The 25,982-nt window shown below is 35.7% G+C and overlaps 1 protein-coding gene across 1 annotated transcript; it reads right to left on the reverse strand.

Moving 5' to 3' along the window:
- Positions 1 to 415: 415 nt before the first annotated feature.
- On the reverse strand, positions 416 to 6,241 carry LOC138879790 (secreted RxLR effector protein 161-like). Its single transcript, XM_070159424.1, has 2 exons — positions 5,571 to 6,241; positions 416 to 500 (listed from the first exon to the last, which is right to left on the reverse strand). Exons 1-2 carry the CDS (start codon positions 6,239 to 6,241, stop codon positions 416 to 418), a joined length of 756 nt encoding a protein of 251 aa, XP_070015525.1.
- Between the last annotated feature and the right edge of the window lie 19,741 nt (positions 6,242 to 25,982).

Below are 25,982 nucleotides of genomic sequence, written 5' to 3' on the forward strand. Positions count from 1 at the left end.
GTTAGAACGAAGCACGACAGTGGAAAGGCCACCTTCAGCAAGAATGCCGTAGACTAACCACCACGTTTTTCAAACTGATAAAGTTTTCTTTGATTGAAACAGGGGCAGGAAATTTCATTTGTTCCGGAGGAACCCCCCGTGAGGAAAGCATGTACCGGACAGGTTCGACCGTAAATCTTCAGGAACCACCTGGATAATGAGATTTAATTTAAAGTTCTCAGGACCCTCCTGGACAATGGGGCTTGGTTAAATTTCAAGACATTCATGGGTAACAAGATCTAGCATAAGCTCTACCTCGGGGAAATATAAGTTGGCCTTAAAGTTCACTCTTAAGATAAGATTCAATTTGAACAGGACCCTCCTGGATAATGGGATTTAGTTTAAATTCTTAGAGATTTTGGGTAACATGATTCGATTAACATTCACAGATGTGCCTAGATACCAAACTGGGACAGAAAAAGTTTCTTTGTTTGTCTGTTTTGTTGTAATCAGGCGCCCACCTGGAGAACAAGGGAATACAATTCAGGTTGTCAGCAATCAAGCACCCACCTAGAGAACAAGGGAATATAGTTCAAGTTTTAGCAATCAGGCATCCACCTGGATAAGAGAATAAAATTCAAGTTTTGCAATCAGGCGCCTGCCTGGAGAACAAAGGAATACAGTTCAAGTTTTGGCAATCAGGCGTCCACCTGAAGAACAAGGGAATACAGTTCAAGTTTTAGCAATCAGGTGCCCACCTGGAGAACAAGGGAATACAGTTCAAGTTTTTGCAATCAAGCACCCGCTTGGAGAGCAAGAGAATACAATTCAAGTTTTGGCAATCAGGCGCCATCTTGGAGAATAAGGGAATACAATTCAAGTTTTGGTAATCAGGCGCCCACCTGGAGAACAAGGGAATACAATTCAAGTTTTGGTAATCAGGCTCCCACTTGGAGAACGAGGGAATACAATTCAAGTTTTAGCAATCAGGCGCCCACCTGGAGAACAAGGGAATACAGTTCAAATTTTGGTAATCAGACGCCCGCCTGGAGAACAAGGGAATACAGTTCAAGTTTTGGCAATCAGGCACCCACTTGGAGAACAAGGGAATACAGTTCAAGTTTTGGTAATCAGGCGCCCACCTGGAGAAAAAGGGAATACAGTTTAAGTTTTGGCAATCAGGAGCCCACCTAGAGAACAAGGGAATACAGTTCAAGTTTTGCATCAGGCGCCCACCTGGAGAACAAGGGAATACAGTTCGAGTTTTGGCAATCAAGCGCCCATCTGGAGAACAAGGGAAGTCATTCCTGAATTCAATTTAAGTTAGAAGTAGCAGATGTTCGTGACAAGAATGCGAGTCAACAGTCTGAAATGATCAACAGAAGTTAGTCACAATCCATCATATAAAAAAAATTAAAAAAAAAAAAGAAGAAGAGAAAAACAAGGGGTGAATCCAAATGCAGAAGTAGATGAAAGATGTGAGCTACTCAAGACATGGCTGAGGTCACAAGCACTACATGTCCGGTCTTGATCCGAAAAGCTGAAGAAGAATGAGCTAGCACATGCAGCTAACAAGCGCCAAGGTTCAAATCTAAAGTCTACATGAAGAACCATTCAAGACTCAAGATCAAGCTTCAGAAGACTTATAGATAAGAATCTTGTAACTCATAGTTGACAGGCCTAGTTAGTCTTTTTCATTTTTGAGGTAATAACAGGACCGCGGACCGAAACCTCGACGGAACGGTATCTCACTCGATTCTCCAACTCATTCTCCCAAAACATCCAGAACTACACTGACCTGATTTCCTTATAGCCAAGTATATGTAGGCAGCCTCAGAAGCAAGGTTCGGTCAAACTTTTCAAAATGCTTCCCATGGAGTATCCAAAACGGGCAAAAATCGCTCATATTTGCTCACTTTATCTTTGTCCGAAAACCCTTCGTGTTCCTGAGCAAAGAGGGGCAGCTGTGAGCACGTAATTTTTACCCGAATAATAATATTCCTACAAAAGTCACAAATGGACTTTTCTTTTGAGTGTTTATGAATTTATAGTAATTATTTGGTAATTGTTTGTATTTAGTTACATTTTAGGGCATATTTAAAATTTAAAATAAATCATTGGAAATACCTTAAAAATGTCAAATTTTATACATTGCATTTTTTTAGGTTGATACTTGCATTTTAGATTTAAGTTGTTAATTCATTGCATTATTAAATAAAAATTCAAAATATTGGTTATTATTACATTTTATCTTTAAGTAATTTTCTTTCATTAGCTTTAAGTTAATTAGTTATTCTTATATTAAAAATAAACAATTAATGTAATTCTACAAATTAGACTTTATTTGAGAATTTTTAATTAAATTTAGTAAGGCTAAAGATCAAGAAGAAGAGAAAGAAAGGGAGCCCAATTTTTGAGCCCACCCTACTTGGCCCAAATTTCGGACAGCCTTTAGCCCAAGACCCCTCTCATAATTCCACATTGGGCCAGCCCTTACCTGCCCTCGCCCCAGCCAAAACCCGCCCCAATCCCTTTTCAAATCTCAACACTTGATCCAATTAGATCCAACGGTCCCTATTCCTATCCACTACCATATAAAATCCTAACTATAACCTTTCCCAACCATAAACCTAGAGACTCAAACGGCGTCGGTACTATTCATTGTCTTCTTCACCCAAAATCATTCCCAAACTCGCCAAAATTCAGGCGAATGAACTGAAACTCACATCACGTGCTCCACCACTTCTCTCCTCTTGCCACATGGTGTAACGGCCTCTGACAATAAGAAGATTCCTTCCAGATTTTTGTGCGTTTTTAGCCTCTCTATCGATTTGTTGGATGAATAGGGGTCGTGGATGAATGAAAATCAATCCTTGCCCTCCATTTGTCCCCAAAATCGTTCACAAAAAGGGATTGAAAAGGAATTTCGAATTTAGTTTTAGGGAGAAGGTTCAAGAAATCTAAGGGTCTATATAAGGTAAGGTTTCTTTTCTTGGTGGGGGGGGTCTGAGATTTTTGAGAGATTTTTTGCAGAAAGGCTAGGGTTTAAAGAAACAATCTTCTTCATCTTCGTACCTGAGATGAATGAGACTTTTTATCCACAAGAATGAAATGGAGAAGTGTCAAATATACTTGAGCTTAGAGTAGTGTGTGATAGATTTTTAGTTTAAGGTTCTTGTTGCATTTCGATATATGTTGCTTGATCTAGGCAAGTTGCTGAACAATAATTTCACTGAAGTGTTAGTTCTGAGTTGTTTTGAGTATGCTCTAATCTAGTTGGCTGAAGTTGTACAATTGATTGAGGTTTGGATTACTGTACAGGCTATTGAGTTTTTACGTCCATTAACATTCTTCTTGTTTCACTTAAATGGTGAGCTATAGCGTCGAGCTCAATATTTCTGATTTTCGCTGAGGATTTTGTAGTATTGTCATCATTCAGATGATCTTGCTCACTAAATTTGTTTGTAATATAGAATGTTAAGCTAGTTTGGGTATTCATTTTAGGACTGTTAATCGTGCTCAACCAACATGTTAGAGATTGGAACGTTACTGCTCTTGCTGGTTTTTTTAGTATGGGAATGGGACTAATGGTTTCTTTAGTATACTGATGATGAAGGATTGCTTATAGGTGTTCGTAACACGCAGTGGAAGACAATAACAATCCTAGGCAGATCTTTTTATGTTTAAAATTTATTTACAAGTCAATAGATCAGATCTAAGACGTACCTGGTGAAGAGAGTCTTGTTTCAAAATTTCTTCGATAGTGCGAAGACTCTATGCGTATCCACACCGAGACTGATCCTTGCTATCAACTCTTTGATCAATGAAACCCGCGAACAAATTGAACAAAATATTGTGTTGAAATTTTTCAGAAAAATCTCAACTCAATGTTAGAAGAACAAGAAACACTTTTCTTGCAATTGTATTTTCTCTCTTGGCTTTGTATTGCACTCTCACTTTCACAAAGTGGATTTTCTTCTCAAGAATGAGTGATCCAGCAAATTTTCTCCATCACCCTTTATATAGCATCACCTACAAACCCTTTTCCTATTTGGTTGAGGTAATGATTTACTTAGAGTAAAAGTTTATTTCAAAAATAAACTTCATGGAATATTTTATATGGAAATTCGTAATTCCATCTAATTGGCATCATGACTGCCGATTTCAAATCCAATTCCAATTGGAATTGAAGTATCATTTAATGCATTATATTAAAAAGGAATATCAATCCCATTCTTAATGAGATTGAAGCGAGCTCACAACGTTCTTTGGCAATCCAATCCTAAATTGGTTTTTCCAAGTAAGTCTTCATCATTAATATATTATATACATCCCATATAAATAAATAAATAGTAACTATATATATCACATATATATTTTGACCAAGAGATAATTTAATTTTCTATTCCAAATAAAAAAATTCAACTTGTTCACAATATTAATTATATCTTCTGTGCTAGCAAAAAGTATAATTAATATTTCATTTGGACTAATTAACTAAATTTATTTGACTAATTAAATTCTTTAATTTAATTAACAAATAATAAAGTAATTAGTCCTTTAGCAAAGATCGGAACACTCGTTAGTGTGCAACCACATAGGTTCAATACTAAACCGGTAGTAAATTGACCACATCAATATACTAATCAAGCGTGGCGTCTAGCAACACTCCTTAACAACCGGATAGCATGAAGTATACAATTTACTCTCAAGAACCAGTAGAAGAATAATGTAGTAATTCCTTCTGTCCTTATAGCTCTGGATCACCCTAGGATATGGTTCAACTGTCAAATCCTAATAGGCGACCAACTATGTGTTCATGTCAAATATAATCGACCATTGAATGACCTAAGAAACTTTTTTCTTCTTTTCATTCAATTGCCCTGGCCAAGGTCTTAATTTGGTCGTTTAGAATTCTTGACAACATGGAGCTTAAACTCATTACCAAGAGTTGACAGATTCCATCTTGATCAATCACTAATTCTACAAGCATTTAATCATACCCAATATCCTTTCAACTATCGCCTAGGGCCATAGGTGTCTGGTATCAAAGCACAATAAATAGCTTGTCAATTACTATGATGATCTCAGGTCAAAGGAAACTTTTACATCACATCCTTCAAGAGAATATCCTATTGACAGTTTATGGTAATTCTAACCATTAGGAATTATCAAATGAGTCGGTTCAATGATCATATCTCTATATGCATCATCTATCTATGTAATTTAGTTAATGAGATCAACTAATCTTTATCCCATAAAGACGATTACATAAATATTGATCTAACCGGATTACTAATGTCCAAATTAATAATCCTACGATAAAGAACAAATTTGGATTAAATTATAAGAGACTTTGCTCTCATTATCATGATCTCTATCACGATGACAAATCTCAAAATTTAATCAAGGACCTTATCAAATTAATCAAACAATTGATAATAACTATGATAAAAGAATGCCATATATTTTTATATCAAATAACGTTCACAAAAATATGTTCAAATCATCAAATATGATATTGGATCTAGGGCATATATACTATATCCCTAACAATCTCCCACTTGCACTAGAGCCAATCGCTCTTGTACTTCATTCCCAATTTCCACTTGTGCTTGTCAAACTCCTTTGTGCCAAGAGCTTTAGTGAATGGGTCTGCAACATTTTCTTTTCTATCAACCTTTTGAATCTCGACGTCTCCACGTTCAGTGATCTCTCTTATCAAGTGATACCTTCGCAGAACGTGTTTGGACTTTTGGTGTGATCTTGGTTCTTTTGCTTGAGCAATGGCTCCAGTATTGTCACACAACAGTGGAACCACACCTTCTATTGAAGGAACCACACCAAGTTCAGTTAAGAACTTTTTCATCCATACAGCTTCCTTAGCAGCTTCACTAGCTGCTATATATTCTGCTTCAGTCACTGAATCAACTACTGTAGCTTGTGTGGAACTTTTCCAACTCATTGCACCACCATTTAAGGTGAATACATAACCAGAAATAGATTTGCTATCATCTCTATCTGAAGAGCAACTTGCATCAGTATAACCTTCAAGTTTCAACTCAGAATCTTCATAGATGAGGAATTGGTCTTTAATCCTTCTTAAGTACTTAAGAATGGTCTTCACCACCTTCCAATGTTCCTCACCAGGATTTGCCTGATAGCGGCTAGTCACTCCAAGTGCATAAGCCACATCAGGACGTGTACATGTCATGGTATACATGATAGCTCCCACTACACTAGCGTATGGGATCCTACTCATGCGTTCTCTCTCTTCAGGTGTTTTAGGACAATCCTCCCTACTGAGAGTAATTCCAGTGCCTATCGGTAGATAACCTCTTTTGGAATTTTTCATATTATACCTCTTTAAGATGGGATCAATGTACAAAGACTGGGAAAGTCCAAGCAGCTTCTTAGATCTATCTCTATAGATCTTTATTCCTAATATATAAGCTGCTTCTCCCAAGTCTTTCATGGAGAACTGCTCAGATAGCCAAATCTTGGTACTTTGCAATGCCGGTATATCATTCCCTATGAGCAATATATCATCAACATACAACACTAAGAATATAATTGTGCTCCCACTAACCTTTTTGTACACACAAGGTTCTTCTTCGCATCTAACAAAATTGAACTTTTCAATTGTCTTTTTAAATCGAATATTCCAACTTCGAGAAGCTTGCTTTAATCCATAAATGGTTCTTTGTAGCTTACAAATTTTATTATGCTCAGATGGAGATGTGAAACCTTCAGGTTGTGTCATGTACACATCCTCTTCTAGCTCACCATTAAGGAAAGCTGTTTTCATATCCATTTGCCATATTTCATAATCATAGTATGCTGCTATAGCAAGCAAAATCCGAATTGATTTGAGCATTGCCACGGGAGAGAAAGTCTCGTCATAGTCGACTCCTTCTTTCTGACGATATCCCTTGGCAACAAGACGGGCTTTATAGGTCTCCACCTTTCCGTCTGCTCCAATCTTTTTCTTAAAAACCCATTTACAACCTATAGGTTTTATATCCTTTGAAGGTTCAACTAAAGTCCATACTTTATTTTCCTTCATAGATTCCATTTCGGATTCCATGGCCTTTTGCCACTTCTCATAATCAGAACTTTGTATAGCCTCTTCATAGGTCTTAGGGTCATCATCATTATGATCAACCTCATTTGATACATCATCTTGTACCAATAAATTTAATCTAGTTGGTACATGCCGTTCTCGTGTAGACCTTCTAAGAGGTACTTGTACAACCTCTTCACCTTGTGCTGGATTTGGTTGTTGTTCAATTTGGTTTAGAACTGATTCATTAACCTGTTCTTGAACTTCAGTTAGTTCTTGAACTTCAACCGTTGAATATGGTAACTTCCTTGGCAACTTCAAAACATCCAATAAAGGTTCTTCAACTTGGGTCACATGATCTTTATATTGTGTTGATTCATTAGTTTCTTGAACTTTATCAAGTTCTATTTCTCCATTATAATTTCCTTCTAAAAGAAATTCCCTTTCCAAAGAGGTTGCTCATCTGGCCACAAACACTTTATGGTCAGAAGGGTGATAGAAATAATATCCCATTGTTTCCTTGGGGATACCCAATGAACCTACACTTATCTGATCTTGAGTCAAGTTTATCAGACTATAGTCTCTTAACATAAGCTGGACAACCCCAAACTTTAATATGTTTAAGGTTAGGCTTACATCCTTTCCATATCTCATATGGTGTTGTAGAGACTGACTTAGTGGGAACTTTATTAAGTAAGTATGTTGCTGCTTCCAAAGCATATCCCCATAAATTTATTGGAAGATCAGTGAACCCCATCATAAGATCTCACCATATCTAATAAGGTTCGATTTCTCCTTTCAGACACACCATTGTGTTGTGGTGTTCCTGGAGGTGTCCACTGTGAGAGAATCCCATTCTCTTTGAGATATCTGGTAAAATCTTCACTAAGATATTCTCCACCTCTATCAGACCTTAGTACTTTGATACTTTTACCAGTCTTCTTCTCAACTTCACTACAGAACCTTTTGAACATTTCAAAAGATTCAAACTTGTGTTTCATAAGATACACAAATCCATATCTTGACATATCATCAGTGAAGGTGATGAAGTAAGAATATCCACCTCTAGCTTGAATTTTCATAGGCTCACAAACATCTGTATGAATTGGTCCCAATAATTCAGAAGCTCTTTCTCCACTTCCAGTAAATGAAGATTTGGTCATTTTTCCTTTGAGACAAGATTCACAAGTTGGATATGATTCAAAATCATACTTGTCAAGGTACCCTTCCTTGTACAACTTGTTAATTCTTTTCTCTCCAATATGACCAAGCCTACAATGCCAAAGGTATGTTTGATTTACATGATCATCTCTTTTCCTCTTAAGACTTGAAACATGCATAATCGAATTAGCATTCACATTAGGTAAGACATAAACGTCATGTTGGAGATAGTCATTCACATATAAATTATCACTATAATAAATAGAGCAAATACCATTGCCTATATTTATGCGAAAACCACGTTTGTCTAACATAAAAGCTGAAATTATGTTCGAAACAAATTTAGGAACATAATAACAATCATCCAACATAAGTACTTTGCCCGTAGGCATTATTAAAGAAATTGATCCTACAGTTACGGCCGCAACTTTTGCACCATTTCTAACTTGTAGATTAACTTCTCCTTTCTTTAGCCTCGTACTTACCTTGAACCCTTGCAACATATTACAGATGTTATAACCACTGCCAGTATCAAATACCCACAGTGAAGAATTAGTAGTAGCTAAAGAAACCTTGAAAACATTTTTCATTAATGTCTCACCTTGTTTCTTGTCCTTTAGTGTTGCAAGATACTCCTTGCAGTTTCTCTTCCAATGTCATTTCTTCTTACAGTGAAAATATTCAGCATCATATACTGGCTGCAAGATCAAATCTTCAGAAAGCTCTTTACCAAGCTTGTACCCCAACTTCTCATGTTCTTCAGTAAGAACGATCATATGATTGACAAGGGGTCCAACTGGAGAGTTTTCAATGTCCAACTGTGTATCAATCATCTTTTTAAGATATTCAATGATTGCAGTTGGATCCATATTCTGATGTTTCCTCTGGAGTTCAGAACTCATAGAAGCGAGAATGATGTGTTTAATAGCAAGGCATTCTTCCAAGTATTTCTGATAAACCTTGGTGCCTTGAACATCATTCTCTGGTGGGATTATCTTTGCAGGCTTATCCATCATATCAATGAGCTTTTCATGCATGAGAACAATTCTCAAATTTCTATACCAGTCATCAAAGTTTGGTCCTACCAACTTGTTGGTCTCAAGTATTTCGTGCAATGATATAACAGACATATTGAAAAATTTAAAATATAGAAAAGAAAAGGCAATAATATAAGAACATATTTGCATATATCATAAAGACATGGACTTTTATCTAAATGATATTTCCACTAATTATTTTAAACTATTTACCCTCATTATAGTTTACGAAATCTTTATTTCTATTAGTGGAGTAAAGGAATCCTTTAACAATATGTATGAGCCCCTTGGAAGTCAAGTCGTTTCTCACATATATTTTAAAGGTAGATACTCTTACCAATTGTATCCACATACAATTTCCTTAAATAGCTCTATGTCAAATAGTCCCCTGGTAGTCAGGTTGATCCTATTGGCATAGTTGAGTTCAACCATCATGATAGCAAAGAACTTATTAAATTTTATACTCCCCCGGGTGGTCCAGGCGTCTAGTGTAACATTGAATAATTCTTTCAATCCATACATCTAATGCAATAAATAATTTTAACATATTCTAAAACTATAAGTCTCCTGGTAGTCAGGCCGCTCCTTATAAACAAGAAATAAGTAAAATTGTTTACCTTGATGGATAGCTCCATAATAAAATATCTTATATTTTATTATTTAAGAACTCAAATTTTAGTAAGAGGGAATTGTTACTAAAATAACTTTTAATAACATGAAGATCAAATCTTTTATAGCGTGTGAATTTAGTTCAAGTTGTCTACACGCTTAGTCCTAAATTAATTTACATCACATGTAATAAATAATTCAGAATTATGTAATGAACAAGCACATGACATAAAAACGAAATTCAACATCTTCTAACATGTTTATCTTATATATCACATAAAAAGAATTCATGCCAGAATATTATTATTAATTAACATCTCATGAATTAATAACAATTAAAATAACAGTAGAATCCAATAACCTATTATAGATTACCATCGTATCTAATACAAAATTTTAAATGTAAGTTACGAACTATCTCAATAGTTTAACTTATATGTATATGTATTTTATTCACAATAAAATAATATCAATCCATATGCATTCGAACAATTTGACTATAGCACAAGACACATGTATTATGGTTTGAACGCTTCAAATATAATATTAAAATATTTCGTAAATAACTTTTAGACACAATAAACCACGGCTCTGATACCACTGAAGGATTACTTATAGGTGTCCGTAACACGAAGCGGAAGACAATAACAATCCTAGGCAGATTTTTTTATGTTTAAAATTTATTTACAAGTCAATAGATCAGATCTAAGACATACCTGGTGAAAAGAGTCTCGTTTCAAAATTTCTTCGATAGTGCGAAGACTCTATGCGTATCCACACCGAGACTGATCCTTGCTATCAACTCTTTGATCAATGAAATCCGCGAACAAATTGAACAAAATATTGTGTTGAAAGTTTTTACAAAAATCTCAACTCAATGTTAGAAGAACAAGAAATACTTTTCTTGCAATTGTATTTTCTCTCTTGGCTTTTTATTGTACTCTCACTTTCACAAAGTGGGTTTTCTTCTCAAGAATGAGTGATCCAACAAATTTTCTCCATCACCCTTTATATAGCATCACCTACAAACCTTTTTCCTATTTGGTTGAGGTAATGATTTACTTAGGATAAAAGTTTATTCCAAAAATAAACTTCATGGAATATTTTATATGGAAATTCGTAATTCCATCTAATTGGCATCATGACTGCCGATTTCAAATCCAATTCCAATTGGAATTGAAGTATTATTTAATGCATTATATTAAAAAGGAATATCAATCCCATTCTTAATGAGATTGAAACGAGCTCACAATGTTCTTTGGCAATCCAACCCTAAATTGGTTTTTCCAAGTAAGTCTTCATCATTAATATATTATATACATCCCATATAAATAAATAAATAGTAACTATATATATCACATATATATTTTGATCAAGAGATAATTTAATTTTCTATTCCAAATAGAAAAATTCAACTTGTCACAATATTAATTATATCTTCTGTGCTAGCAAAAAGTATAATTAATATTTTATTTGGACTAATTAACTAAATTTATTTGACTAATTAAATTCTTTAATTTAATTAACAAATAATAAAGTAATTAGTCCTTTAGCAAAGATCGGAACACTCGTTAGTGTGCGACCCCATAGGTTCAATACTAAACGAGTAGTAAATTGACCACATCAATATACTAATCAAGGGTGACGTCTAGCAACACTCCTTAACGACCGGATAACATGAAGTATACAATTTACTCTCAAGAACCAGTAGAAGAATAATGTAGTAATTTCTTCTGTCCTTATAGCTCTGGATCACCCTAGGATATGGTTCAACTGTCAAATCCTAATAGGCGACCAACTATGTGTTCATGTAAAATATAATCTACCATTAAATGACCTAATCAACTCTTTTCTTCTTTTCATTCAATTGCCCTGGCCAAGGTCTTAATTTGGTCGTTTATAATTCATGACAACATGGAGCTTAAACTCATTACCAAGAGTTGACAGATTCCATCTTGATCAATCACTAATTCTACAAGCATTTAATCATACCCAATATCCTTTCAACTATCGCCCTAGGGCCATAGGTGTCTGGTATCAAAGCACAATAAATAGCTTGTCAATTACTATGACGATCTCAGGTCAAAGGAAACTTTTACATCACATCCTTCAAGAGAATATCCTATTGACAGTTTATGGTAATTCTAACCATTAGGAATTATCAAATGAGTCGGTTCAATGATCATATCTCTATATGCATCATCTATCTATGTAATTTAGTTAATGAGATCAACTAATCTTTATCCCATAAAGACGATTACATAAATATTGATCTAACCGGATTACTAATGTCCAAATTAATAATCCTACGATCAAGAACAAATTTGGATTAAATTATAAGAGACTTTGCTCTCATTATCATGATCTCTATCACGATGACAAATCCCAAAATTTAATCAAGGACCTTATCAAATTAATCAAACAATTGATAATAACTATGATAAAAGAATGCCATATATTTTTATATCAAATAACGTTCACAAAAATATGTTCAAATCATCAAATATGATATTGGATCTAGGGCATATCTACTATATCCCTAACAGATGAAGCTATCGTTTTACTTTGGGAATTTCATGAGTTCCGCTGGATTCCTTATGTATTACTAGATTGAGTCCTTTATGATTTCCTACTCCATTTGGTGGCATTAAAACAACGTCTCTTCATGATGATGAGTAAAAAAGAACGAGTCGAAATTGACACTCCCTAAGAATTATTTAAATCTCAGATTCTTTAATGTTGTGCTCAAGCATTGGAGGTGTTTAGATTAGGTGTTTCGTAATTTAATTGCTCACTTGTTTAAGAATCGAGCTTAATCGAATGTTTTTCCTTCAATAAAATTGAGGCATGCCCTCCAATCACCTAGCTTATGGCCCTCACATCGGGATCTTAACTAGCATAGAGAAATGCCTTGAACTCTTGTAGTTTGTTTTAGGCGTGTTAATTAAATAAATTGTCATAGCTATGGGTACGGTTCCCTTGACATAGTTGTGACGCTTAATTTATAAAAAAACGGGGGTACATTTATGTGACCCAGCCACAATTTTATCTTGTTAAATAAATAAACACGTTGTAGATCGTGCATACAGTTCCCGTGACATGATTCACAATGTGTAATTAGATAATTATTTGTATGACAATTGGATAATTAAAAGCGGTTTAAAAGGGATCAAATGCACACAGGTTTCAAAAAATATTCTAAAACCAGATAAATAGGCCAATAATAATAATTGAGCGACTGTACTAAAGCCACGGAACCCGGGAATGCCTAACACCTTCTCCCGAGTTAACAGAATTCCTTACCCGGATTTTTGTGTTTCACGGACTGTAAAACAGAGTCAAACTTCCTCGATTCGGGATTCAAACCGATGACTTGGGACACCATAAATTATCCCAAGTGGCGACTTTGAATCTTAAATAAATAATCTCGTTTCGATTCTCACTTTAATTGGGAAAACTCTCCTATACCCCTTCTGGTAGTAGAAAAAGGAGGTGTGACAGCTAGTTGTAATTCCATATTACAAAATCAAATGCAATGTGACTAATTCAATATTACATTCCAAGTCGCAATTGACTATAATTTTATTGAGGGTAAAATTTGATTATGTAATTGACCAAATAACTTGTGAATATAATTGTCAAAAATGTCGATAAGTTCAAAATGTCTCTGTGCCAATTCTCAGTACTTGTATTGAGTATTTCCATTTGTCTAAGTAATAAGGAGCCATATTTTCAAGTTGGTTACGTGATAGACCTGCATGCTTTCGAGTGCTTATGATGTAGTTTTGATTTCCTTCGTGTTACAAAAGGTAATGCATGTTTAAGGAAATCAATTGTGTTAAGCTGATAGCATAATCAAATAAATATTATCTGTTGAAAGACATTTGCTAAAGAAGAATTTGGTGATGCTTAATTGTGTGAATATTAGAGTTAAATGCCAAGATGTGTTGTTATGTCAAATATCACCAGTTTCTCAAATTATACATGGGGAGACAACTAGATTTTATCATCATACAACTATTTTTCAACTTTCATCCAACAATCAAATAAAAAAATATATTAACTACAACAAAATATAATTTACCAACAATTTTACTACAATTTCGTAAGTATATTGTATGCCACATCTTCTTCTTCTTCCTCTTCTTCTTCTTTGAGTTTCAATCTGAAATTCAGCCAGAACTAAGTCTAATATTCACCAAGCACCCTCAAAACGGAGATATAAACTCCAAACAATATTCCCAATTATTTACAATAATACCCAATTCAAACAAATAATAATTTTTGAAAACCCAAATTCGAATTCAAAGCTCTATGATAGTTTAGTGTTCGAATCTTCAATTCCTACGACTTGGAGGTTACTTCAATAGGTTGATTGGCAGAAGATAATTTTTAGGTTTACCTTATTAAGAGAGAGAAAGATTAAGAAAGAAAGAAAAATTGATGAGAGATCCAACAATGAGGAAAGAGGAGAGGAGAGAAAAAAGGATGTAACTAAATCCCCTAATTCAAGGCACTAATAATGGATTGTATATAATTTATAAGTAATCCCTGTTTAGGATGAGTAATATACAAAACTAGGACAATTGTGGTAAATAAGTTTCAAATATTGTATAGGAAGGAAAAATCCCTTTTTTCCATTGAAAACTGGATATTAATAATATTACTGTAATTATCAGAGCGAAGAAAAAAAAATATTACACTACATAATAATTCTAATAAAAAATAATCTTTATGAATCAAACTTCTATCATCTTTTCATGATTAACTAGTTTTGATGTTCGTGCATTGCACGTATGACTCGCTAAAGTACAAAAGAACATGTGAATCAAGTTATCAAATGTTAAGTTTTAAAATATTTATATTAAGTTAATATTTTACAATAAATAACTTAGTACATAAAAAAGTACAGGGAGTTCTCATTGGTTTAAATGAATACCAAATAATAATAATAATAATAATTAATGACAACTCACTTAAAATATACTTTATCTTCTAATATTTTATCTCATTTGTATTTTTTAATAATTTGACTCTTAATACTATATTATAACCAATTTATATGATGAATTTCGAAAAATATGACTTGGATTTTCCGTAGTTAAATCAAATACTTGTCTGGTTGATTAATTTAAGGACTTAATTATTTTCTCTTAATATTAAACAGAATAATTTATTTTTATTTGTTCAAATCTTATTATCAGATCATCCCAAGTTATAAATATTTAACTGTAATTATAAGTTTTATCTAATGAGAATGTCATGTTCAGAATAATAAAATTATCGCTTTGACATATCAGTTTTGAATTATTATTTTAGCACAACCATTAGTATTTTTGAATCTTACGAACACTTTTCTTTTTTTCGTATTCTTAAAATTAAAATATTTTTTTTAATTAAGCTTGATACTTGAATTTTAAAGAAATTATAATTCATGAACTGTTGAGATTACTACGTTTGTGATCGCTAGATATTTGTCCTTGCTCCCATGTATGATTTAAGAACAAAATATTTAGTTGATATAAAAAATTTAAATAGAAGAAAAATAATTAAATGACTACATATGTAAAAATTTTACTCGTAAACCTTGAAAACGACTCCCAAAACTTGTGGGGTAGGGGGGGGGAGGGGTGGAGGGAAGAAAATACGGACTACTAAACCAAGAAAAAAAATTAGGACAACTAAACATAGACTTTAATAACAAAACAATACTTTTAAACCTAATATAAAAAGAATACTCGTGAAGTGCTTGGAATTCAATACCTTAAATCTAGATAGAGTTTATATGAAGGACTCCAATTAAATTGTATAATTCTCTAGATCAAAATCTTAAGTATTAGAAAAATAATTATGAGACTATTCCTAAATATTAGGAAAATAATTAAATGACTATTTCTACAATTTAGGAAAATAACTTAAATTACTATTTCATCCAACATGAAAGCTAGTTTTAAAGGGTAAAAAAGACGAACGATATTTCATTAAGGGTCTTCGTATTAGAAAAATAATTAAGAGATTATTCCTAAATATTAGAAAAATAATTAAATAATTATTCCTACAATTTAGGAAAATAACTTAAATTACTATTTCATCCAACGTGAAAGCTAGTTTTAAAAGGTAAAAAAGACGAACGACATTTCGCTAAGGGCCTTCGTATTTTTAATATAGTATAAATATAGATTTTACATTCTAAAGTTCTTTAATAGAAAGGTTATACGATAAACATCAGAAATTAAATAAAACAACCTATTCAATTAATCATATGCGAACTTGAATAAGAAAAATAGAAAATAAAAATATAATGAAAATGGTAATGCAAAATATCTTAAGGATCGTTCGGTAGGAGGTACATGAAGAAATAATGCAAGTATTAACTTTGCGCATTACTAGTCCCTTATTTGGTATATATTTTCAACCTATGTATAACTAATACAAATATTAGTTATACATCATATTTGGTATTTGTATGACCCAAAAAGTAGATTTTAGTTTTGTACAATAAAATTTATTGTAAAATATGGTTGATCATAGTCAACATTAATATTCAATGACAAATCCACCACTTAATAGAATACTCGACATAGGATGACCTAACATGATATACAAACTTATACATGTGACATAAGGGCCTATAAGGCTGAAATGATCATTTGTACACTCAAAATATAGGCTGACAAGGCCATACAATCATTCATATATATGATATCTATCTATAAGCCTCTAAGATTACATAAACGTCATAAAGGCAGGGATAGGGCCCCGACACACCAATCAATACATTTCCAAAGTATACTGATCAAATAGACAACTCCGGAGCAAGTGGGGTGCACCCACATCTTCCGCAAAGCTTATAGCCTACTAGGGGGATTGTCAACCTATCTATCAGGATTTGTGGGCATGAAACATAGCGTCCCGGTCAAAAGGAACGTCATTATGAATAAAGTATCGAGTATGTAAGGCATGAAAGCATAAATAAGAACAACAAGGTAAAGAGATATAAAGAGGATACAACTTGTAACATCCGAGTGCCTCTGAAGGCGACTGACATAAAATGCATGATACATACATACATACATTCATACACACACACACACACACACACACACACATATATATATATATATATACACACACACACACACTCTTAAAAACATATGCATGTGTGTGCATCATCATCATCATCATATCGCACCCGGCCTCGAAAAGGACTTGGTAAAAATGTGCCCGGCCACCATAAGGCTTGGTAGAATCGTACTCGGCCACGTGGATCTTGATAAAATCCAACTGATTTGTGCTTGAACAATATGTGTCGTACCCAGCCAACTATAGTGCGGCTCGGTAGAGTATAGTAGATACATATATATATAATGCATGCTAGACTCATGGAATCATGTTCTAAACCTTTCAGAGTGACGTAAGGTCATCACACCTTCGATTAACATTATGGACATCCATACAATCAATATGAACCTCAATCGGATTCAAGTATCATATATACTTGCTTATAATAAATTTATAAGGCAAAAACAACATGCACATCATTTACGAAATAGCGTATCATTTACGTTCATTTCACTTTAGATCATGCCAAAATAAATAAGGAAGTTCCTTAACATACCTTTGCAATCTTCTCTCTAATCTTTAACCAAGCTCAATATGATCTTCTTACGTCTACAATGAGTAAATCGACTTCGTCGTCATCATATAAGCATTGTAACTCTCGTATTTTGAAACCAATATTCTACAAGAAAACGGACAACGCATCCCCTATGTATATGACTTCCCACAAGTTACAAGAATCACCAAACATCCCAAACAATATCGATAATAATTATCTTAAGCCTCCCAAAATAGTACACCAATCAACAACAACACTAGCAAGCCTTTAAATAGATATCTCACAAGTTCTAGCTTCAACGGCTTAGCCACAACTTAGATAAGTGTAAATATATGTAGAGCAAGAGGTTCCTTACCTTTAAACAGATAGAAAAACTCATGAAATATCCTTCCAACACAGTCACAAGAACAAGGAAGCGAAACTAGCAATCAATTTGGATTTCTTGGCACTAGAATCACTTTGGAAGACTTAAAATCACCTAGGGTTGATATGAAAACCCTGGGAGAGTAATTTATAGAACTTAAAAAACTTTAAACACCCCCATGAGCTGGAACCGCACCAAATTCAGCAATCACAAGAAGAACAAGAAACTCACTAGCGCCACGAGATTCCCAACACTTGATTTGTGTTAATTGCCCTTTGTTTGGATCTTAGATCATGAGGAAAATTTGAGATTAAGTGAGTATCATTTTTGGCTTAGCATTCCGTATGTCTCCATTACCTAATGAAGTTTGGTACTCAAGAGGAGTGAGTATTATTCTTGGCTTTTGCATTCCATATGTCTCCATTACCAAATGGAATTTGGTATTAATTCAAGAAGAGTGAGTATCATTCTTGGATTTATCAATCCATATGTTTCCATTACCAAATGGAGTTTGGTGTTAATTCAAGATAAGTATAGGGATAAGTATTATGAATTCTCTTTCTATGTGTTTGCAAGGAGTGTCTTAGAATATTCCACGTGTCCTCTTAATTGATTGTCCAAATCCAAGTCATTATCAAATCCTCCACTTGCCGCCACGGGGGAGGGGGGGGGGGGGGGGGTTGTCCCTACCTATAATTATCCACAAATCCTTAATTTTATGGTTAATTTTCCATTAAACTAATATTTAATCAATTACCCACATAATTAAGAATTATCTCAAATTACTTAAATACTACTCATTTTGAATACACTTTATACATCATACTATCATGGTCATATTTTACCTTGTATGGCACTAGTCCATAAATACCGGGTATCATAGCTCGGACAGTATTTTATCTTAAATTGCCAAACTTTGACAAAACTTATTTTCTTCGATTTGCTTACCCTCTCACCTTCACGAATTTACTTATCAGTTGTTTGAAATAGCATAATATTTATTATCTCAAAATAATTTTCTTCCAGAACTTATGTCGATTAACTTACAATGAAACTTTAATGTACGAAAATGCGGGCTGTAACATCTCATATCCGAGCTTTTATCAATTTACTTATGGCGTACTTTCACGTACGAAAACATGGGATGTAACACCATTTTTCTCCAGTCTTTATCCAAAGCCAAAGGCTTCAAGTAGTTGGATACCCCCACTGGCTTGGAAATCAAATGGCATTCATTCAAAACCAAAAAGGTAACATTGTGTTTACCGTTAAGGTTTCGGATGGATGCCGGGAAGGAATTTTCTATGTACCTATGATTGGGTTATCGGGGGAACGCACAACTTCCTCTTGTTCAGCTAGAAGCTGTGATGAGATAGGAGCTGAAGCTGTAATAAAAGTTAGAAGAGCATCAGAAGTGGAACCCAAAAGCGGGATTCATTATTCTCAACCAATACGAACTCTTGAAAGAGTCCTTCTATGTCCTCTGGTTGAGTTGTGGGATTTCTTCTTTTTCTTCTTCTCTAAAGAGAAATCATTTTATCATCGTCCTCGATTTCATCTTCATTAAGGACCACATTGGTCGGTCCTTTCAGGATCTCTTTGTGACTGGGGGATTCTCTTTATCCTCAACCTTAGAGGTATGCTTTCTTTTTTCTATTTTCCCCTTGGTCTGGGGACTAGGGGAAGATGCGCCTTCACCGGAAGCAAGAGAATATCATGAGCCCTCTTCCATTCAAGGGCTTCTTGAATCCGTTGTTGTGCCACTTTCAGATCATGTGAAACTACGACGGTGGGACATACAGAAGATCCCTTCAGAAGGCCTAACATGTTGTTGTAAGAAGTCAAGAATTATCTATTGTATAGATATAAAAGTTAAGAAAGGAAAGGAGTAGTATTTTCACCATGGTTCTTGCCCTTCCACTTGAACCTGATTCAAAATTTCCTTTCACACACGAGAATTCGGTGTGGAAGTATTCAGAATTTTCTGAACCCATTGAGTTAGGTTCTCAACTGTTGGAGGAACCTAATGGGTGGTTGAAATAGAATAAAGAAAGCTTAGTAAATTAGGGGAATTCCTTTAACACAGTAAAAGTGGGATATTAAGAAAGGTTACGAGTATAGTTCCAAGATTCAGGAATAGGAGATGTTGACGTGGTAAAATTTCCCCCGAAGCCACAACAACAAACCTCTCCATCCAACCACGGTCGTTGTCGTCATACAACACTGGTAACGATGGCATGGTGACCGCATTTTCTGAGTTGGATCACTCCTCCATGGAAAATTTAAGGGGCATAACGTTTGATCATATGTGCAAGAGTAAGGTTTTCTTGAGCCCGGGAACACAGGTATCGGAGGCAAGCTACCGTATGCCATATTTCTGGCTCCACTTGATCCAAATAAACTTCGCAATTCCGGAAAAACTCCAAGATGATTAGGTCTATTTTCCTGCGAAGCCTTAAAGTAAAAGGGTATATATACCTTAGTGCGCTAGGCTAAAACCTTAATATTCTTTCATCCATAGTGCTCTGTTACAACATAGGTTCTGGCCGGACGAATAAAAGAAGGATATTCACCAACAACTCTATTTCTGTTGTTATCAGGGTCAGAAGATTCCTTTTGAACATGAATATCCTTTTCGCAAGACAATTGGGAAGGGATAATTGTGTTTGTACTAAGAGGTCCGATATCAGGTTTTCTAGACTTGTTTTTCTTTGATGTGCCACCATCAATGCAAGTCATGTGTAACTGGAGGAAGAAATAGTAGAAGACATGGTAATGAAAGATTCAAATTTGTAAATTTTACAGAGAAAATGAGAGTTAGAAAAGTTGTAGGAGAAAGTTTGTAAAAAGATGAAAGTGGTGAAAAAGGAAGAAGTTTATAGGCAGCACAGAAGAAGTTTATAGGCAGCACAATGCAAGGCCATCATTACCTAGGTAACTAGCAAAAATACTTTTCGAATCACAGGTCAACACGTGTTTGTCCCATTAAATTCAAAGAGACATATGTCCTTTCAAGTGTCAGTTATCATTCAAGAACTTTCCCACCAAGAAAACAGAAGGTATTATCAACTTCCTAGTCACATTAAGTTGCGTCACCAGAAAGTAAGAGGACTATCTGTATAGAGTAAAATTAACATATGACGGGTGGATGTTCGTCGAGTGGAAACGTAGCAGTAAAGACATGTAGGAGATGAGTCAGCAACTAACTGACACTAGATACAAGCATGTGACGAGTGTTGTATGAGCTTCGAAGACATCAAAATTAGAGAGGAGAATTTGAAAGCAAGGTAATGGTTGAAGAAGGCAGCATTAAAGGAGCAGCCGTTATAAAATCATATCATTTACTCTTAGCCATTATGCAACTATCCAGAGTGGTCTTTATTCACTTTGTTGAGCTAGGCAGCCATGGCAGAAGAAGAAGAAAGTTGGTGAAGAAGAAATGAGAGCTTCATTCTCTATATTGGAAGACAACTGTTCCAACTAATTCTCTAAGCTACTATATACATAACTAACTTCTATTTATACTATTCACTAACTAACTAACTAACTACACAGTATTAAATTAACTACCAGATGGTACATCTATTTCTTCTACAAGCTGAGGGATAAAAATAGACTCTTCATTTCCAGCTTGCAGAGTAAGTAATCATGTTGTGGACTGCATAGACCTTTGGTGAAGATATCTACCAGTTGCTCTCTTATACCAACATGTTGAGTTTGAATCATCCCTTCTTGAATCTTTTCCCTTACAAAATGACGTCTATATCTATGTGTTTGTTTCTTTCGTGAAAATAGGATGAGCTGAAATTTGAATTGCAGCTTTGCTATCACAGTGAAGTTGAACTGGAAGCTCAACTGATACTCCCATTTCTTCAAATAATCCAACCAACCACTTTATTTCTACAACAGTAGTAGCCATGCTTCTGAATTCTGCTTCAGCTGAGCTTCGTGAAACTGTTCCTTGCTTCTTTGATTTCCAAGAGATTAAGGCATCTCCAAACTTCACAACATAACCTGTAGCTGATTTTCTTGTCTTTACACAAGCTCCCTAATCTGAATCACAGAAGGCAACCAACTTTTGACTGCCAGTTGATAGTAGACATAGGCCAAGACCAGGATTGTTCTTAATGTATCTGATAACTCTCATAGCAGCATCTAAATGGGATTGCTTGGGAGCATGCATAAACTAACTTAGAACCTATACCACAAATGCTATGTCAGGCCTAGTGTCACGACCCTAAAACTGACCCGGTCGTGATGGCGCCTATCGTGAAACTAGTCCAACCGACGCAACTCCCAAATTAACCATTTCTCTTATATTTCCAACCTAGTATAGAACTCATTTACTTCGTAAATCATGCTCAGTTTCAGTAAAACCTTTTAAAACAATTTTAATAGTTTCAAGCGAGTGATAAAATAGTGAGTAAACATGATAGAAACGTAAACAGCCCCTCGGGCAAAACATGTATCATAAACCGCCTCTCGGGCATAATATCAACAGAACCAGCCCGCCGGGCTATCTCACAATCACTCGTAATCAGCCCCTCGGGCACAACATAAATCAAGAACCGCCCCTCGGGCAATAACATGGAACAACATCAGTCCCTCGGGCTTTATCACATCTCATACTGGGTACTTACGCTCACTAGGGGTGTACAGACTCTAGGAGGGGCCCCTTATGGCCCAAGCGCAATATCAATCCATCTCGTGGCATAATCAAACAGGATCTTGGCCTTATATCAAGCCACCTCATAGCGTAAAAAATCAGGCCCTCGACCTCATAATCATAAATCAGTACCACACTGCTGCGGCGCGCAACCCGATCCCATAATATCCTCACAACACAGGCCCTCAACATCACTCAGTCAGAAATCTCTCATGCCACTCGGAAAACAATAAAAAAATATGATGCTCATCCCAAAATATCATTTAAAATATCAAAAACGGAGTAAATATGGTTGAGTTATGAAAACAGTAGAATACAACATGACTGAGTACAGATATGAAGTAAAACAATGAGGAATAGTAGTAAAAATCCCCTAAGGGTCCAAAATAATTGGCACGAAGCCCAAATATGGCATTCAGCCCAAAACATGGCAAAATTTCCAAACACAATGATATCAAACAGGTTACAATCAAATACGCGATTTAACAGTCATAGGGACGGACTAAGTCACAATCCCCAACAGTGCACGACCCCACGCTGGTCATCTAGCGCGTGCGTCACCTCAAAGTATCACAACGATGTGACGTTCGAGGTTTCATACCCTCAAGACAGACATTTACAATCATTACTTACCTCGATCCGGTCCAAACTCTAGCCCGCGATGCCTTTGCCTCTCAACTCGGCCTCCGAATGCTCCAAATCTATCCAAAAGCAGATTCATACCATCAAAATATACTAAGGGAACAAAACCCACTCGAAAATAACTAATTTATATAAAAAATCCCAAAATTGGCCAAACCCGACCCCCGGGCCCACGTCTCGGAACCCGATAAAAATTACATCAATAGGATCCTTATCCTCTCATGAGTCTACCCATATCAAATTCATCAAAATCTGACCTCAATTGCCCATTCAAATCCCCAAAAAAATTCTCAAACTTTTCTTCCATTTTTCCCCAATTCCCACTCTAATTTCTCAAATTAAATGATGGAATTCAAGACTAAATCATGGAATTAAACCAAATACGAGTGAAGAATACTTACCCCAATTGCTCCACTGAAAATCTCCTCAAATTTCACCTTCTCCCGAGCTCTCTAATGGCTTTTATGATATTGGGCTTAAACCCTCAATTTTTAAATATAAACTGTATGCCCAGATATTTTCTTCATCGCAAATGCGGCAGCACCCTCGCGTTCGCGAAGGACAAAGCTTCACTGACCAAAATTCCTTCTACGCGAACGCGAGGACCCTCTCGCGAACGCGATGCACAACTGGCTCACCTCTTCGCGAACGCGTAGGACAAATGCCTTGGGGTCCCAGCTATTCCACTTCCTCTACACGAACACGGCAAAACCCTCACAAACATGATGACCACGAGCCTCAGCCCTTCGCGAACGCGGGACCACCTTCACGAACCCGAGGCCAACTCCACTGACTCATATGCAAACCCTTCGCGAACGCGGGACATCCATCACGAACGCGAAGGTCAAAAACCTGCAACACCAACAACAGTTTTTCTGCAACTTTTTCCAACATGAAATGATCCGTTCAACCACCTGAAACTCACCCTAAGCCCTCAGGACCTCAACCAAACATGGCAACATATCCCATAACATCATTCAAACTTTTTCCAACCTTCGGAGCGCTCAAGACAACATCAAAACACCAAAATTACATCGGATTCAAGCCTAAGAATTCCAAAAACTTTCAAATTTTGCTTTCGATCAAAAAATCTATCAAACCTCGTCCGAATGACCTAAAATTTTGCACACACGTCACAAATGACACAACAGACCTACTCCAACTTCCAGAATTCCATTCTGACTCCTATATCAAAATCTCACCTATCAACCGGAAAATGCTAAAATTCCAATTTCGCCAATTCAAGCCTAAACCTTCCACGGACCTCCAAGATACATTACGATCACGCTCCTAAGTCCCAAATCACCTAACGGAGCTAACCAAATCATAAAAATTCCAATCCAGATCATATATTAACAAGTCTAAACTTGGTCAAACCTTTCAAATTTTAAGCTTCAAACTGAGAACTGTTCTTCCAAACTCATTCCGATTACCTTGAAAACCAAAACCGATGATTTACATAAGTTATAATACATCATACAGGGCTAGTCATGCCCGAGAACTGGCAAGCAAAGTGCAAAAGCTCAAAACGATCGATCGGGTCGTTACATCTAGTCATGGTCAAATACAACAGTCTTCCTAATAATCTTTGATATCTACTTCTGTCTTCAAGCAACATGTCATCAGACAAGCCCTCCTTGTTGAACAACTTATCAAACTCTATTGAAGTAAGCTTGTGATTAAATTCTAGTGGAGTGAGTGCTGGTTTTCCTCCTGATAGACCAGACTCAGATAGCAGCTCAAGTGCATATTTCCTCTGACACAATTCTCTGATTTTGAAAATTCTATGCCATGGAAATACTTCAATTCTTCTAAGTCTTTTATCTTAAACTTGTTCTGCAAGTCCCTTCTAGCCTTCTCAATCAAGTTTAGATTATTGCCAATCACAAGCAGATCATCAACATAAACAAGAACAATCACCAAATATGCTCCCTTCTTGTGTGTGAACAAGGAATAGTCATAGTGTGACTGTACAAGTCCTAAAACTGTTAAAGCTTCTGTCAGCTTTAAGTTCCACTTTCTAGGAGCCCGTTTAAGTCCATACAAGAACTTATTTAACCTGCACACCTTCTAACACTCCCCCTGGCTTGAAAAACCATTAGGAATGTGCATGTAGACTTTTTCACATAGATCTCCCTGCAAAAAAGTATTATGAACATCCATTTGAAACGCAGACCAATGAGAAGTAGCAGCAAGAGCCACTATAGACCTGACTGTGACCATCTTAGCTACTGAGGAAAATGTTTCAATGTAGTTCAACCCTTCCTGCTGGTTGTAGCCTTTGGCAACCAGCCTAGCTTTATATCTTTCCACTTCTATTGTGGACTTGTACTTGACCTTGAATACCCACTTGCACCCTATAGGAACTTTGCCAGGAGGAAGATCTACAATTGTGCAGGTGTGATTGCTCTCAAGAGCTGAAATTTCAGACTTTATTGCATCCACCCATAATGGATCAGAACTGGCTTCAGCATAGGTCTTGGGTTCTATAATTGCTGAATAAGCAGTTAGAGAAGCCCTGTAGGCAGGAGTGAGATGGTAATATGTCACATAGTTTGACAGTAGATATGTGCAAGAGGAGGGTTTCTGTGGAACAATATAATCTCCCAGCCATACAGGAGGCCTTGATTCCCTGGACAATCTTCTAGGTTATACCGGCTGAGGAGAGGGATCCCTTGCAGAAAATGATGGAAGAGACTGAGTAGCATCATAAGAAGTGGAATTTGGAGGAGAATGTAATGGAGTAGATATAGTAGAAGACTTAGGAGGATCAGGTTCAACCAGTTGCACCACAAGAAATATAAGAGAAAGACCATTATTTTTGTGCTTGAAGGGGAAGATGT

The sequence above is a fragment of the Nicotiana sylvestris genome, chromosome 10 (assembly GCF_000393655.2).
Source record: "Nicotiana sylvestris chromosome 10, ASM39365v2, whole genome shotgun sequence".
Lineage (NCBI taxonomy): Eukaryota > Viridiplantae > Streptophyta > Magnoliopsida > Solanales > Solanaceae > Nicotiana > Nicotiana sylvestris.

What these genes read in the sequence shown, in the direction of transcription:
- LOC138879790 (XM_070159424.1), bottom strand. Translation starts at nt 6,241, where the DNA reads ATGAGTAGGATCCCATACGCTAGTGTAGTGGGAGCTATCATGTATACC. An exon ending in AAGTGGAAATTGGGAATGAA is followed by an intron (nt 501 to 5,570) that starts GTACAAGAGCGA and finishes CTTGTTCTCCAG; the next exon opens with GTGGGCGCCTGATTACAACA.